Raw genomic sequence first — 12,543 nt, 5'->3', positions numbered from 1 at the left:
GCCTGAACAGAGGAAACAGAGATTACACCAACATCTCCTCAAATGTGTAGTTATGGCAACAGCTGCAAACAGTGCAAGAATGATAACAGATGCTCTCAATTATGTGTAAACTGGGTTGTCAATAGCTTGTAAATGCTGCAAATAGCTCACTATATGTGCAAGATGCAAAAAATGTGTATTATAGACTATACCCTTGGATATATCCCCTTAACTGTGTGCTTATCTAGATATTCCCCACAGGCACTGTATCTGTGAACATGATATAAACGTTAAAACGGCCGTTATAAGGCATGACTCTCAATAATAACTTTCACAGCACTAATAAACAAGCCCGGACACCTACGCTAATCACTACAAAGCCTATTTTTAGTCCGAATTTTACCGGCTTGACTTTACAGACAGCTAAAACGCCTTTAAAATATAATACATTTAACAGGGTGGCTCTTATCAATGTGACACGGCGATACCAAGCAGAAGAATTACATACAACCTGTACCCGGCTACACCCGGCTGCGTGTCGACGACGCTAAACGTTAGCCACGTTAGCTGCCATGCTAACAACACACGCAACAGGCTCTCGTGAACAAACAGTAAAGCAACATAAAATGGTAAAACTTACAACTCCGAAGTTCAAAGTTGGGTCACGGACAGTCGGTACTGATCCAAGCTTTATCTTGAGACTTGTAGCAAATCCTGCGTTGTCCTGGCCCTCGTTGAGAAAGCAGTCCGAGGTGAAATGGTTAGCACACACGTACAACACTTTCGGAGTTGGAGCGGGAACATTTCCATCAAAAATAAAATGAATCCACTGGGTCTTCAGATCATCGGGCGTAGGGATTAAAAAAAGACTTCTGTGTTGGTTTGTGCAACCAACAACAAATAAACGACTGTGTTTCGCTCGTACCTTCGACATTGTTCTACCGAAAGCCAGTGTTCGCGAGGGAATTAACGATACCGTCTGCAACACGGACTCAGGGGGCGGAACACACACCTAGCTCGGGGAGCGTCACCCATCCGGGGGGAGGGGCATCGCCCTTCTTGACGTCACCAGGGGAGAATCTTCAATTCGCTCGTTTGAGCACACATTTCTTGAAAGGTGGAGAAAGCAAAAGACAGAGAGAATGGACTTTTCTCATGTTTGGGGGGTCCGTAGACACGCCAGGGACACATACTACTGATAGAAAACCATGGAAAAGTGCATTTTGCATAATAGGTCCCCTTTAACGTACGCTGATGAGAATCAACAAAGACACAAACACAAAATTATGGAAAACTACAAACAAGCCACAGCAAAGGAACCCTTACCCCTGGATAAAGAAGCTAAACTGAAGATTATATGCCGCTGCCAAAGAAAAGAAATTGGAAGAGGAAATGAACACTCTGCAAAAGGGTGAGCCTGTCAAAAGGAGCAGCCACATATACAAGCTCAATCTAAGGCTAAGTTGGGCTGCCATGCTAGAAGAAGCCAAACACCCATTCTGTCTAAAGACCTACGTGTGTCAGAGCTCATCCTTCAGGAGATTCACAAAGAATAAGGTCACAGTGGGCACATCATGTTTTATCCAAGTTGCGTCTAAAATACTGGATCCCCAGTGCTAGTACAACAATCTGAACTACCCTTCGCTAGAACTGGAGAAAATTATTTTGGTCCTTTCAAGGTCAAGCATGGAAGGGCTACTGTCAAGAGATACGGCATCATCTTCACATGCTTAGCCATTTGTGCTGTGCACTTGGAGGCAGCAGTATCCCTCGACACATACTACTTCATTAACAGTACACTGATTCGCTGCAAGAAGAGGTGAAGTTGAGGAGCTGTGTTCTGAAATCGGGACCAATTTTGTTGGGGCAGAGCAGGAACACATCCAAAATAGAGGGCACTTTGCTTTTGCTTTTCAGCCTCTCACCATGGAGGAGTGTGGGAGCGTTTGATCAGGTCCATCAGAAAAATCCTCAATTCCACCCTAAAAACAAGGTCTAGACGAGGCGAGCATTCAGACATTTCTTTGTGAGGCTGAGGCCATCCTTAATAGTCGGCCCATTACCAGACCATCCAGTGACCCAAATGACTGGGAGGCACTCACCCCAAAAACCCCCAAAAACTAAGCCAACTCTGCCTCCAGGACTTTTCCAGAAGACCTTTATGCACGCCAAAGGTGAAGGCAGGTCTAATATATGCTGGACCTGTTCTGGAAACGTTGGATGACAGAGTATTTGCCTGAGCTCCACCAGAAGTGGTCACACAAGTCATTAAACTTGTGCCTGGGGACATTGTTGTGCGTGTGGATGAGACTGCAACTATAAACTCATGGGTCTTAGGCAAAGTGATCTAATCGGTGCCAGATGATCATGGACTTGTTTGCCGGGTTTGTGTAAAGTCTAAGACCACCGAACTAGATACACCTATCACCAAGATCCATCTTTTCTTGGAATCAGTATGAGGCAGTGGTAAAGAAGAAAAGAAAAGAAAAGACTCAAGACTGTTCTTAGGACTTAAATTAGCACATGGTTCTGTGTTTATGCTGGTTGGTAATCATTTCTAAGTTTAGAGAACAATAAGGGGGTCGGGAAAGTATGAGAGAAGGATTAGCTTGATTTTTTTCCTCATAGTTTTCTTATAACATTCCTAGAAGATGTAAATTTTGAGTTATACCTGTGTATTTAAAATGGTAAAATTAAATTGTTCATAATTTATTTCATGTTTTTTGGGAGAGAAAATTTTACTTTAGATTATATTTAATGTATAGAATGGGTTAATTAACTCATTTTCTTAGGTAATCAGGTACTGTCACTTTAAGGGAATGCACCAGGCACATTTACTCCTGTTAAGCAGTGGAACAAAGGAAGTGAAGGCTAGACTAGCTGTGGAGACATATCGTTTTCATACCATGTCCTGTCATGTTAAGTTATTTTATCAAAGAAACTGATCGGGTAATTCTCATACACTGACATAAAAGTTCCCTGGTCATAAAGGCCTAGTTGTTATTTTTTTCAAACCATTTATAGAGAACCTCCAGTTTACATTTGAAATCCTCTGTTGTGATGTGTAAATTATTCATGTGTTTTGGTGTGTGCATGAGGTTGTGTTTTCTTTCACTTTATGATGTGTGTGTCAGTGAGTCATACATACCAGTGGTGCTGGTAGTTGAGTAACATGCCTTTCTTGAGGAAGTCCAGTTTGGCTTTGTCTGATGGGTTGTTGGTGTTGTAGGTTCTGGTGCACACCTTCTGACACACTGCAGGTTTCTTAAACTCAAACTGACACAGGACACACCGTCGTGAGCACTGTTCCACTGCAACTGTTTGTTTGTGTCTGCTGTCACTGATACAACAACACAACTTTCTCCACTGCGCAAATGTTACAACAAAAATTTCAATTCAACATGACATTTAAAATGAAGCTGGATCTAAGATGTGAAATTTAACACCTTTTCTTGCTCATATAAAACACAGACTAGCTGTTACTCTGTCTGGTCAATCAGAAGTTTCTATGTCCCCTGTTATGACAAAGGAATAATGACACACACCAGCCCCATACAGGAACCCTAGTTTGTCGTCATACCTTGTCAAATAATAATATCAATATTACCGTTCCATTCAGCACAGGCTTAGCACACCTGAGTTGTGTTACCTTAGCACAAAGACTGGAAGCAGGGACAACTTTTAGCCAAGTACATCAAACTGAAAAAATATTTTTCACTATTGAACAAAGAACACAAGTATGTCTAATCTGCCACCCACTTAAATGATGAAGTAATAATGCTGATCTGCATTGAACCCGACTGGGTACTTATAGTACAATGAGTGCATAAAGGATAGTAGAGTTGTTCCACCAAAACTGATATTAATGTTCTCATGTAACTGCAAGTTTCCCTTAATCTTTGAGTGTTCTTTCTTCTTTTATCAAAACCTTATTAGATTGTTTAGTATTTATTATTCAATCTGATCAACATATTAACATTTTTATTGCTTAATTATGTGCCTGCTGTGCACCACACAGAGACACAAAATGTTATTGTTGATTGCTGCAAGCAGTAGTCTCTAATATCCCATTTTCTTTTGTTTTGATAGGTTTATTAATCCTTTGAGATTTAATTGCTGAGGGAAAGCTGCCAGCTCCAGCAGCAAGAGCTGGGAGTCCGCTACTCCAGCTGCAAGTAGGAGCAGGACCAGGACAAAAGCAGCGAGCTTCAGCAGCGGCAGCAGCAGCTTGTAGCAATCACTTGTATTTCATATGACAAACTAGAACTCTTCCGGCAGCTCTTAGAAAAAGGCCAATTATACATCAAAATGGTCTGATCGGTGTTCCATGATAATGTGCCATGATTTTTCTTTGAGGTGTAAGTAACCATGGCGACACAATTTGCAAAAAACTGTGAAAAATTTGATGTTGTGATAACTATTACAAAAAGAAAACTTACAAATAGCGACTTAAAGTTTCATGCTATTTTTAGACAGTTGCAGATTTTATAGTGGGTGTGTATTGCACAGAACATCGAGAGCTAGAGTGTGTGACATGACGCTGCCAACCCTGAACAAATATATATAGTTTTCACAGCATGTGAAACACATACATCTGTCTGACTGCCTAACACATACCAAAGATGTATCATTCTGAGGAGCCTTTGTTCTGTCTTTTCCACTGGTTTATCATGTGTGAATAATCAGTACTGAAGCTACTATTGTTACTATGTGCATGTAGAAAAAACCAGCGTGCCTTACTCAGAGTGTTTATCGAGAAAATTTTATTGACGGGTTAACCATGATGTCAGCAGTATGTCTTTTTCATATTTATTTAAGTAAATATAAAATATATACATATATTTGCAATATGATGATGCAACATTGCTTGGTAGTTCAAATAAAGGTCAGAAGCTATAATCCAGTATAAAGATTTTCTGCTTTATTATTACTCTGCTGCAAGAATGTGGGGCTGGTACTGTTTTGGCAAAAAGTGGTCCTATAGAGTCCTATTGTAGCAGACACCACCCGTCTGTCTGTCTGTCTGTCTGTCTGTCTGTCTGTCTGTCTGTCTGTCTGTCTGTCCGTCCGTCCGTCCGTCCGTCCGTCCGTCCGTCCGTCCGTCCGTCCGTCCGTCCGTCACCATGATAGCTTCACAACCTGCAAGATAAAGTCATGAAGCTTTACAAGTGTGAGGTTGAGCTCAAAATGCAGCCGAGTTTGAAGATGGGTGAGCCATCAGCACTGAGCACTGATGTGATAACATAGAAACAATAATGGTGTACAGTGTTTTATTTACACTAGTGATGGTATCTTCCCATGGTATCTTGTTACTATCCTTATCATTATAGTTACATATAGTATAGTATTTGTTTTGCACCACCTTTTTTTTCTTAATGTGTACAGTTGTCTGACACTTGTTGTGTGTTTTTTGTATACTTACTTACTACTCTACTTACTACTCTATGTGCCCCCTGGTGACAAATAACTTTTGCTGAATTGAATTGAACTGAACTGAATTGAATTGAATAATGACTATTTAATGTCTATTTGTTGACAGACGTCGGGGCTGGTGTGATCCCATCATAAGGTAGTTTCCACTTTTGTGTAACTGGCCTACACACGTATCTGTGAGCTGCTATCTGCTGTCTATTTTGTGTATGTAAACAGCAACTAAAATATCTTCAACAACTCTTGTACCTTGTATGGTGAAGGTTCGATTCTCTCCCCAAAAAGAACCTGGCCCAAATTCTCTGATGGACGTTTCATTGTTTTCTCAGAGCAGAAGTCAAACCTACACAAAAAGGAGGAGACTTTTCAGAGCACATTAAACTATATCTTTATTCCCAATTACATACTGGACTAGTGACGTTTTGTCTGGTTCTAGGGTTTCTCAACTCTTTACGTCCTGTAATTCCAGTAGTTGGGAACATGTAAATTATATTAAATTGTAACATGAAAAACTGATCCATTTGTAAATCTAAAACTAGCAAATTAAATGTAAAAATGACAATTACCTTCACTTTGAAGGTTGAGGCTTATTGTTTTGCCTTTTAGTTCAATCTGTTGTGAATAAAGCCATGATAAAAATATTTCAATTCAAAACATACCTCAAACTAAGAAACCTGTCCTGTCAGTCTATTTTTTTCTTTTTTAAAACACTGTAGTGATGACGGGACTCTGCACTGTAATAGTTTTTGAACTTACTGAATAAAATATCTGAATACTTACATAAAAATCAACTTTAGCTTCTAACTGCAAGAATAACAACTCTTGAATGTTTCTGGCCAACAATAAAATAAATTAGGTTCTGAAGCCTGAAGGATAAGACAAGAAATCCTCCAAAGAAACAACAGACATATTGGTACAGTGTTACTTACGCAGTATATTCATAGGGCAGAACAGACTCCACTGAATCCAGCCTGTTCACAAACAGCTCAATGGTTGACTAGAAGAACACACAGCAAACAGACACGTATTAGAAGAGGGCAGCAACACTCCAATCACACAATTGTTTTCATGCTGTTCAGACTAGTTGATTTTCTTTTTTCCACCTTGTCATGAGGCCTTTATGAGATTTTTAAGACTTAACAGCAGTGTAACTTTTCCACAAACAATGTTTTGGATACAGAAGGAAATTGTTTTTTCTTTTGTTTATGTGTTTGTAGCTCACTGTGTGAGTAATTTGGGTGAATTGACCCCTTTAACATTTTCTGACACAGCTCAATAGAAAAATACTTAAAGACGTGTGACTAAATTCCCCAGTTAAAAATATTAATCATGAAAAAGGCTCAGGGAATAATTTCTTCTTGTGGGGACTCTACATGTCACAGTCCCTCTGTTACTCCAGTCTGTTTTCAGGACTTTTTACTGAGCAGAGTGTAAACCAGTGTGTGGAACAGTTGTCTATGGCAGCATGACAATCAATCAGGACTAGTCCATGCTGAGATTTCACAAAGCCTGACCTGAAAAATTGAACATTGAACATTCTAATGAACCCAACTCGGACAATGTGACTGCAAAGAAAGGAAATTCCAACAAATTGTTTACTACATGAAAGTAGGATACATTCAGTTGGCAGTTAGGTGTTAGGTGCACCTAGCTACAGATGATATAGTAATGCTACAGTCCCATAACAGATACGCCTCCATAAAGATTTTAATGTTCAGTTTGTGTTGTTCCAGGGAGGTCGTGATTAATTTTAGAATTATCACACAGTTGAATCAACACCTCTCTAAAACAACCCAATTAAACCTGAACATCATATGAAGACAGGAGTGTAGCTGCTGAGTGTATAGATACTGTAGCTGTGCTGTGATTTTTCAGTGTGTTATTAATGTTTTGGTGAATGCTGATACAGATAAGTTGTGGCAATGCAGCACTTTAATGTTTTTGCTGTGGAGTTACTATGTACTTGAATGTAAAGCATACTGACTTTTTCATGGTGTGCCTTTAGTTGTGTACACACAGAGAAATAGGGGTATCATTTTTGTACCCAACAGTACATTTTTCAGAAAAGTACCCTGTAAGGTAGTGAAATGGTCCTTAGCGTGATAACTGTAAACTTTGTTTAATTTTAAAAGTACAAGATCATTGCTGACAGCAAAGGGTACATAATTGTAGTTTTAACAAGATTATGGTACAGGCTGATGATGATGTTTTTTAAAATACATTTCTTTAAATAAATTTTGGTCAAAAACTGTCAATGATTTTGTCTCTGAATTTAGGGGTATGTTTTTGCCTCATAAAGGTATAAAATGACATGTCGCACTAACTGTACCTCATAACTCAATCAAGCCAACTCTGGGGACACCCCTGTGGCTCACCTGGTGGAATGCATATCACATGGGTTCAGTCCTAACTGCAACGGCCATGGGTTCGAGTCCAACCTGTGGCCTTTTGCTGCATGTCATTCCCTCTCTCTCAACCTGGCTTTCCTGTCTCTCTCAAAATTAAGGCAAAAATGCCAAAAAAAAGAAAAAAAATTTGTCACTAGGGGTACAGAAATGTTCTTTTAGAGGTAGGCAAGAAGGTACAAAAATGTACCAACGTTCAAAGGTACAGTGCTGTACCCTGCTGCAGCTGGAGTGACAAAGTCTTTGTACCTTTTTAGGTCCATTCCATTTCTTAATGTGTAGCAGGGAAATAATCTAACTCTGTTAGTGGTTTGTCCTTCAAACTGTGTTTGCTGCTAGAAGCACAAAAGTTTGGAATTATTTATTATGTTCTGATTGTATGTTTTCTTGTTAGTCTGAGTGGTTTTAACTCAAGTTTTTTACATGATGGACCGTGTTTCCCACAGATCTGAAATATACTATAATACTATATGTGAATGTTAACACAACATTTGTGCATTATCAGAACAAAGTGTTACAGGGGAGTGAGCAGAGAATAGTAACCGATATCAAATGGTGTTGTTCTGACAACATACAAATAAAATGTCAAAATGAGTCAGCAAATATACTTGAGTGGCCGTTAATATACCTGGTTGGCCTGCCAAAGCAAAGTCTGTGTGGGAAACCTTGGTGGACTTTGTGTCATTGATGGTGACTGCAAAAGACTGCAAAAAGAAAACCTCTTTATTTTAGAGGATGTGACATAAAATGACAGGGTGTTATACAGTGTTTCCCACACATAGTCTTTACTTGGGCGAGAGAGAGAGACGTTAGAAGGGACAAGTACTGTATGTTAGAAGATGCGGACGCGGATATTGTAGTTAAATCAATATTTATCTAAAAGATAATCTTATGCACATCATTATCAAAGATGTAGGTGTGTGGGCAATGACTTGGCTCTGGTCACATTCATGGCATAGTTAGCTTGTGAAAGGAAAGTTATTAATTGAATAATTAAAAATTAACTCACATGCTTCTTTGGCCGCATTTGTTTTTGCTGAACATGTTTTTGTTTGCTGTTTTAATCTAATTACATCCTTCTTTTTCAAGTTTAATTTTCAAATATCAAGTCAAATAAAAAAAGCATGTCCCATTTTTTCAGGTGCACATCGCCATGTTCATTCCAAAATACAATGTATATAGGGGAAATGTACAGATGCGTACCCATTGATTTCCCATGTGGGTAGGATCTGTTAAGTATATTATGTAAAGTTAATAGAAATATTCAATAAATCAAAATATTGTGTTAAAGGTCACACGTATTTGTTGTTTGTCACATGTAGTAGACCATTTTTGTGCCAGCAGGTAATATCTGCCCTTTTCGCCAGCTACCACCACAAGTATATTTCAGACCAGTGGGAAACACTGTAAAGTATCATCCCTCCCACCACTTGGTAGTATAATGACTTCAAATATTTCAATATATTGTATGTGGCAACTCTCACTTTTGACTAGGTGAGAAGCCTGTACTACAAAATGGGATCTGAGGTTATTGAGATTAACTCTGGGTTTTCAATCCTACAACAGTGGTTCACTTCTTTACTGGGGTAAATCACCATGGTAACTTACACTGAACTCCTAACCTGCTCCAAAGCAGGTTAACTTTAGAGGATCAGATCAAAACCTGTCACAGCCTGTCAACTAATGACCAATCGGATCACTGGAAAAACTGAGTCATCATTTCTACAGGATCCTGACAGGGACAAGAGGATAAGAGTTAACAATAAAGGGACAAATAAAAGAGCAGTAGATATTATATAGATCAGTGGAATCATTTTGTTATTTATTATTCCACTTTCCTGTGGTTTTAATTTTATTTTTTGTTATTTAATCACTATTCAATTATATAATGATGATTAAGGTTGTATTTTAACTGCACAATTATTTCATTCCTGACAGTGATGATTTTTCTCAGTCAGACAGAGGTCATTAGACATGAACTACTCCACCTCTGCTTCAGAAACTGACAATAATTTTAACTTTTTGTGCGTCACATGTTTAGAAAAGTAACATTACTGACACTTATAGTATTCCCTGCACTTACTTACAGTATATCATCAGCCTTACTTGTAGGATTTTTTTTCTAGTGTTGATCTGCAGCTTCTTTTCTATTCTAGTTATGTGATCATATTCTTTAGATTTCACTTTCTGCTGTTGCTGTTTCATCTCACATCATATTGATCACTTCATTGTGGCTCTCTCCACATGAACTCAGAGTGAACAGAACCAGTTCATAGCCAGCTTCGTGACACAGATTATCCAGGACTAACATTATAACCAAATAATGTGTCGCTTACAGGTTCCAGTCTGCCAGTAGCTGTTCACAGTTTGATATCCAGACTAACGAAGTTACTTAGAGCCGTCTAAACAGCTAGCTTGTTGTCTGTTTAGCACCGTGGACGTTAGCCTGCTGTTTGTTGTGGTTAACGTTAGTCATTACAGATGTTTGTAAAGCTCGAGCTCCTCTAACGCATCTGGTACCTTCTCCCTGTTTGTTTAGTGGTTGCGCTGTAAATCAGTCATTCGGCTACTTTGTGAGAACACCTGGTTGTCGTACAGGTACCTGTAACATGTCATGTTTACCTTGCAGTCTGGAAATTGGTCTTTCCCCGGCTCACAGAAGCTGACGGGCGCCAGGCCCGGGAGGTAGAAGCCAGCCGCTCGAGCCAGCAGCGCAGCTCCAAACAGCCACAGCACCATGTTCACCCCGGCGAGTCTTCCCTAGAGATTCACACAGTTACCTCCCACCTCTTCGTAGTCCACTCTGACATCCAGCACTCACAGCCACCAGTATCCGGTTCTGCAGCAGGCAGACACGTCACAGCCGGAAGCCCCGCTTGGTGAAGTGAAGAATTGTGGGATCATACACCAGCTGTGGCGGGTAGATAGTGCCACGGATTTCCTACCGAAGGAGCCTGTGGTGTGGTAATAGCGTGAGAGGAGTGTCCTTCAAACGTCGTTCATAAGTACGTCGCTCTATCGTCGTTATCCAACGATAAACTTTATATAGAACAATTCAATACAATACTTTTACTAGTAGTAGTGGGAGTAGTATGAATTGATTTTGCATTCCTCAAACATATTCAAAACCGCCTGCTATAATGACAAATAAAATGTATAAATAAAAATAAAATAACTGTAAAAGCCCTATAGCATTCCAAAAGAAAATTCCAATTAAAAAATCCATTTGATAGATATGTTAAGAGATACAATTAGATGTACTCAGTTGTTGTGTGTGAATGTATGGTTGTTGTACAATTGTGGTGTTGCGTGTTCACCACGGTGTGGCGCTGTGCACGGATGCCATTGGTTTTTGTTTTGGGACACACCCCGATTTGTTGTTCAAATGTTTGTTGTCTGTCTGTGCGTGCACATGTTCGGTCATGAAGGTTATACCAAGTTAAGTCTGAAATAAATATGCCAGGAGGGCTAAAGATATATCGTCTAAGTTTTCTTCCTGAAGTTCAACGCAAGCAAGGATGCGAAGCTCAACAGGTTATGGGCCCAGGAGCAACTCCGGGAAGAGTTTTTCTGATGTTTTATTGCCGATAGAAAGTCGCGACGGACAGCGTGCTAACGGCTAACGGATAGCATCATGGATCCACGAGGGACAAGCAGGTTGCCTCGACTCATGTTTGATGGAGACGAAACTAAGTATGAACTGTGGGAGACTAAGGTACTTGGACATTTGCATTTATTGGGACTCAAGAATACGGCTTTGAGAGAGCCCAACAGTGAAAATGAGATAGCAGCAGACGGTAAGAAAAATGCCGATGCATATGCTGAGTTAATTCAACTTTTGGATGATAAGAGCCTCTCATTAATTATGAGAGATGCACCGGACAATGCCAGAAAAGCATTTAAAATATTGATAGAGTACTATGCAGGGAAGGGGAAGCCCCGCATTATTAACTTGTACACAACGCTGACGTCGCTGCAGAAAATGAGCAGCGAGACTGTTACGGACTATATCATCAGGGCAGAGACCGCCATCACGGCGCTGCGGAACGCGGGTGAAACATTAGGAGACGGCTTACTGATTGCCATGGTCTTAAAGGGATTGCCTGGAAGTTTTAAGCCATTTGCAATTCATGTAACACATAATGAGGACGATATCACATTCGCGGAGTTCAAAACAAGACTACGTAGCTTTGAAGCCACAGAAAAGCTAACTTCAGCAGAGTCCAATGACAATGTGATGAAAACGGCTACGAGAGCCGGGCGGAGGCCCGCCAAGTCAAGTGCATGGGACAGGACCAACGAGGATGCGGGAATTGTGTGTTTTAAGTGTGGCATGAAAGGTCACCGAGCGAAAGCATGTCGGCGAAAGACATGGTGCAGTCATTGTAAAAGTGACACTCACAACGATGTCACCTGTAGACGTAAAAACATAAAGGACGGAGCGAGGAAAATCGCAGATGAGAGCGGCGACGGATCTACAGCAGCAGCAGCAGCAGATTACGCCTTCAGGATCAGGGACGCAGACAGCGGGGCTCAGCAGCAACAACCAGCACGCAGCATCAACGAAAAGGGCCTGATGGTTGACACTGGAGCTACATCCCACATCGTTACCGATATAGCCAAGTTTAAAAGCTTCGACAACACATTCAAGCCGGAGACGCACTGTGTGGAGTTGGCAGACGGCACCCTGTGCAGAGGCGTCGCTCAACGCAAGGGGAATGCAGAGGTG

At 40.4% G+C, this 12,543-nt stretch overlaps 1 protein-coding gene across 2 annotated transcripts in view; it reads right to left on the bottom strand.

Moving 5' to 3' along the window:
- The window catches only part of tm9sf2 (transmembrane 9 superfamily member 2), a 35,606-nt gene extending 24,912 nt beyond the window's left edge, over nucleotides 1-10,694 (bottom strand). The window contains exons 1-5 of one of the 2 annotated variants that reach the window (XM_023430573.2): nucleotides 10,437-10,507; nucleotides 6,339-6,406; nucleotides 5,976-6,021; nucleotides 5,659-5,752; nucleotides 3,128-3,255 (exon numbers count right to left, since the gene is read on the bottom strand). In XM_023430573.2, the coding sequence (XP_023286341.1) occupies nucleotides 3,128-3,255; nucleotides 5,659-5,727 (197 nt within the window). In that variant the 5' untranslated portion in view covers nucleotides 5,728-5,752; nucleotides 5,976-6,021; nucleotides 6,339-6,406; nucleotides 10,437-10,507. Of the gene's footprint in view, nucleotides 1-3,127; nucleotides 3,256-5,658; nucleotides 5,753-5,975; nucleotides 6,022-6,338; nucleotides 6,407-10,436 lie in introns of both variants that reach the window. The other variant, XM_023430572.2, reaches the window with a different exon arrangement.
- Between the last annotated feature and the right edge of the window lie 1,849 nt (nucleotides 10,695-12,543).

The sequence above is a fragment of the Seriola lalandi genome, unplaced genomic scaffold (genome assembly GCF_002814215.2).
Source record: "Seriola lalandi dorsalis isolate HSWRI2012SDOR001 ecotype SW California unplaced genomic scaffold, Sedor1 jcf7180002054907, whole genome shotgun sequence".
Lineage (NCBI taxonomy): Eukaryota > Metazoa > Chordata > Actinopteri > Carangiformes > Carangidae > Seriola > Seriola lalandi.
Note: the sequence above shows the minus strand (reverse complement) of the source record. Positions and strands in the feature narration are given on the sequence as shown.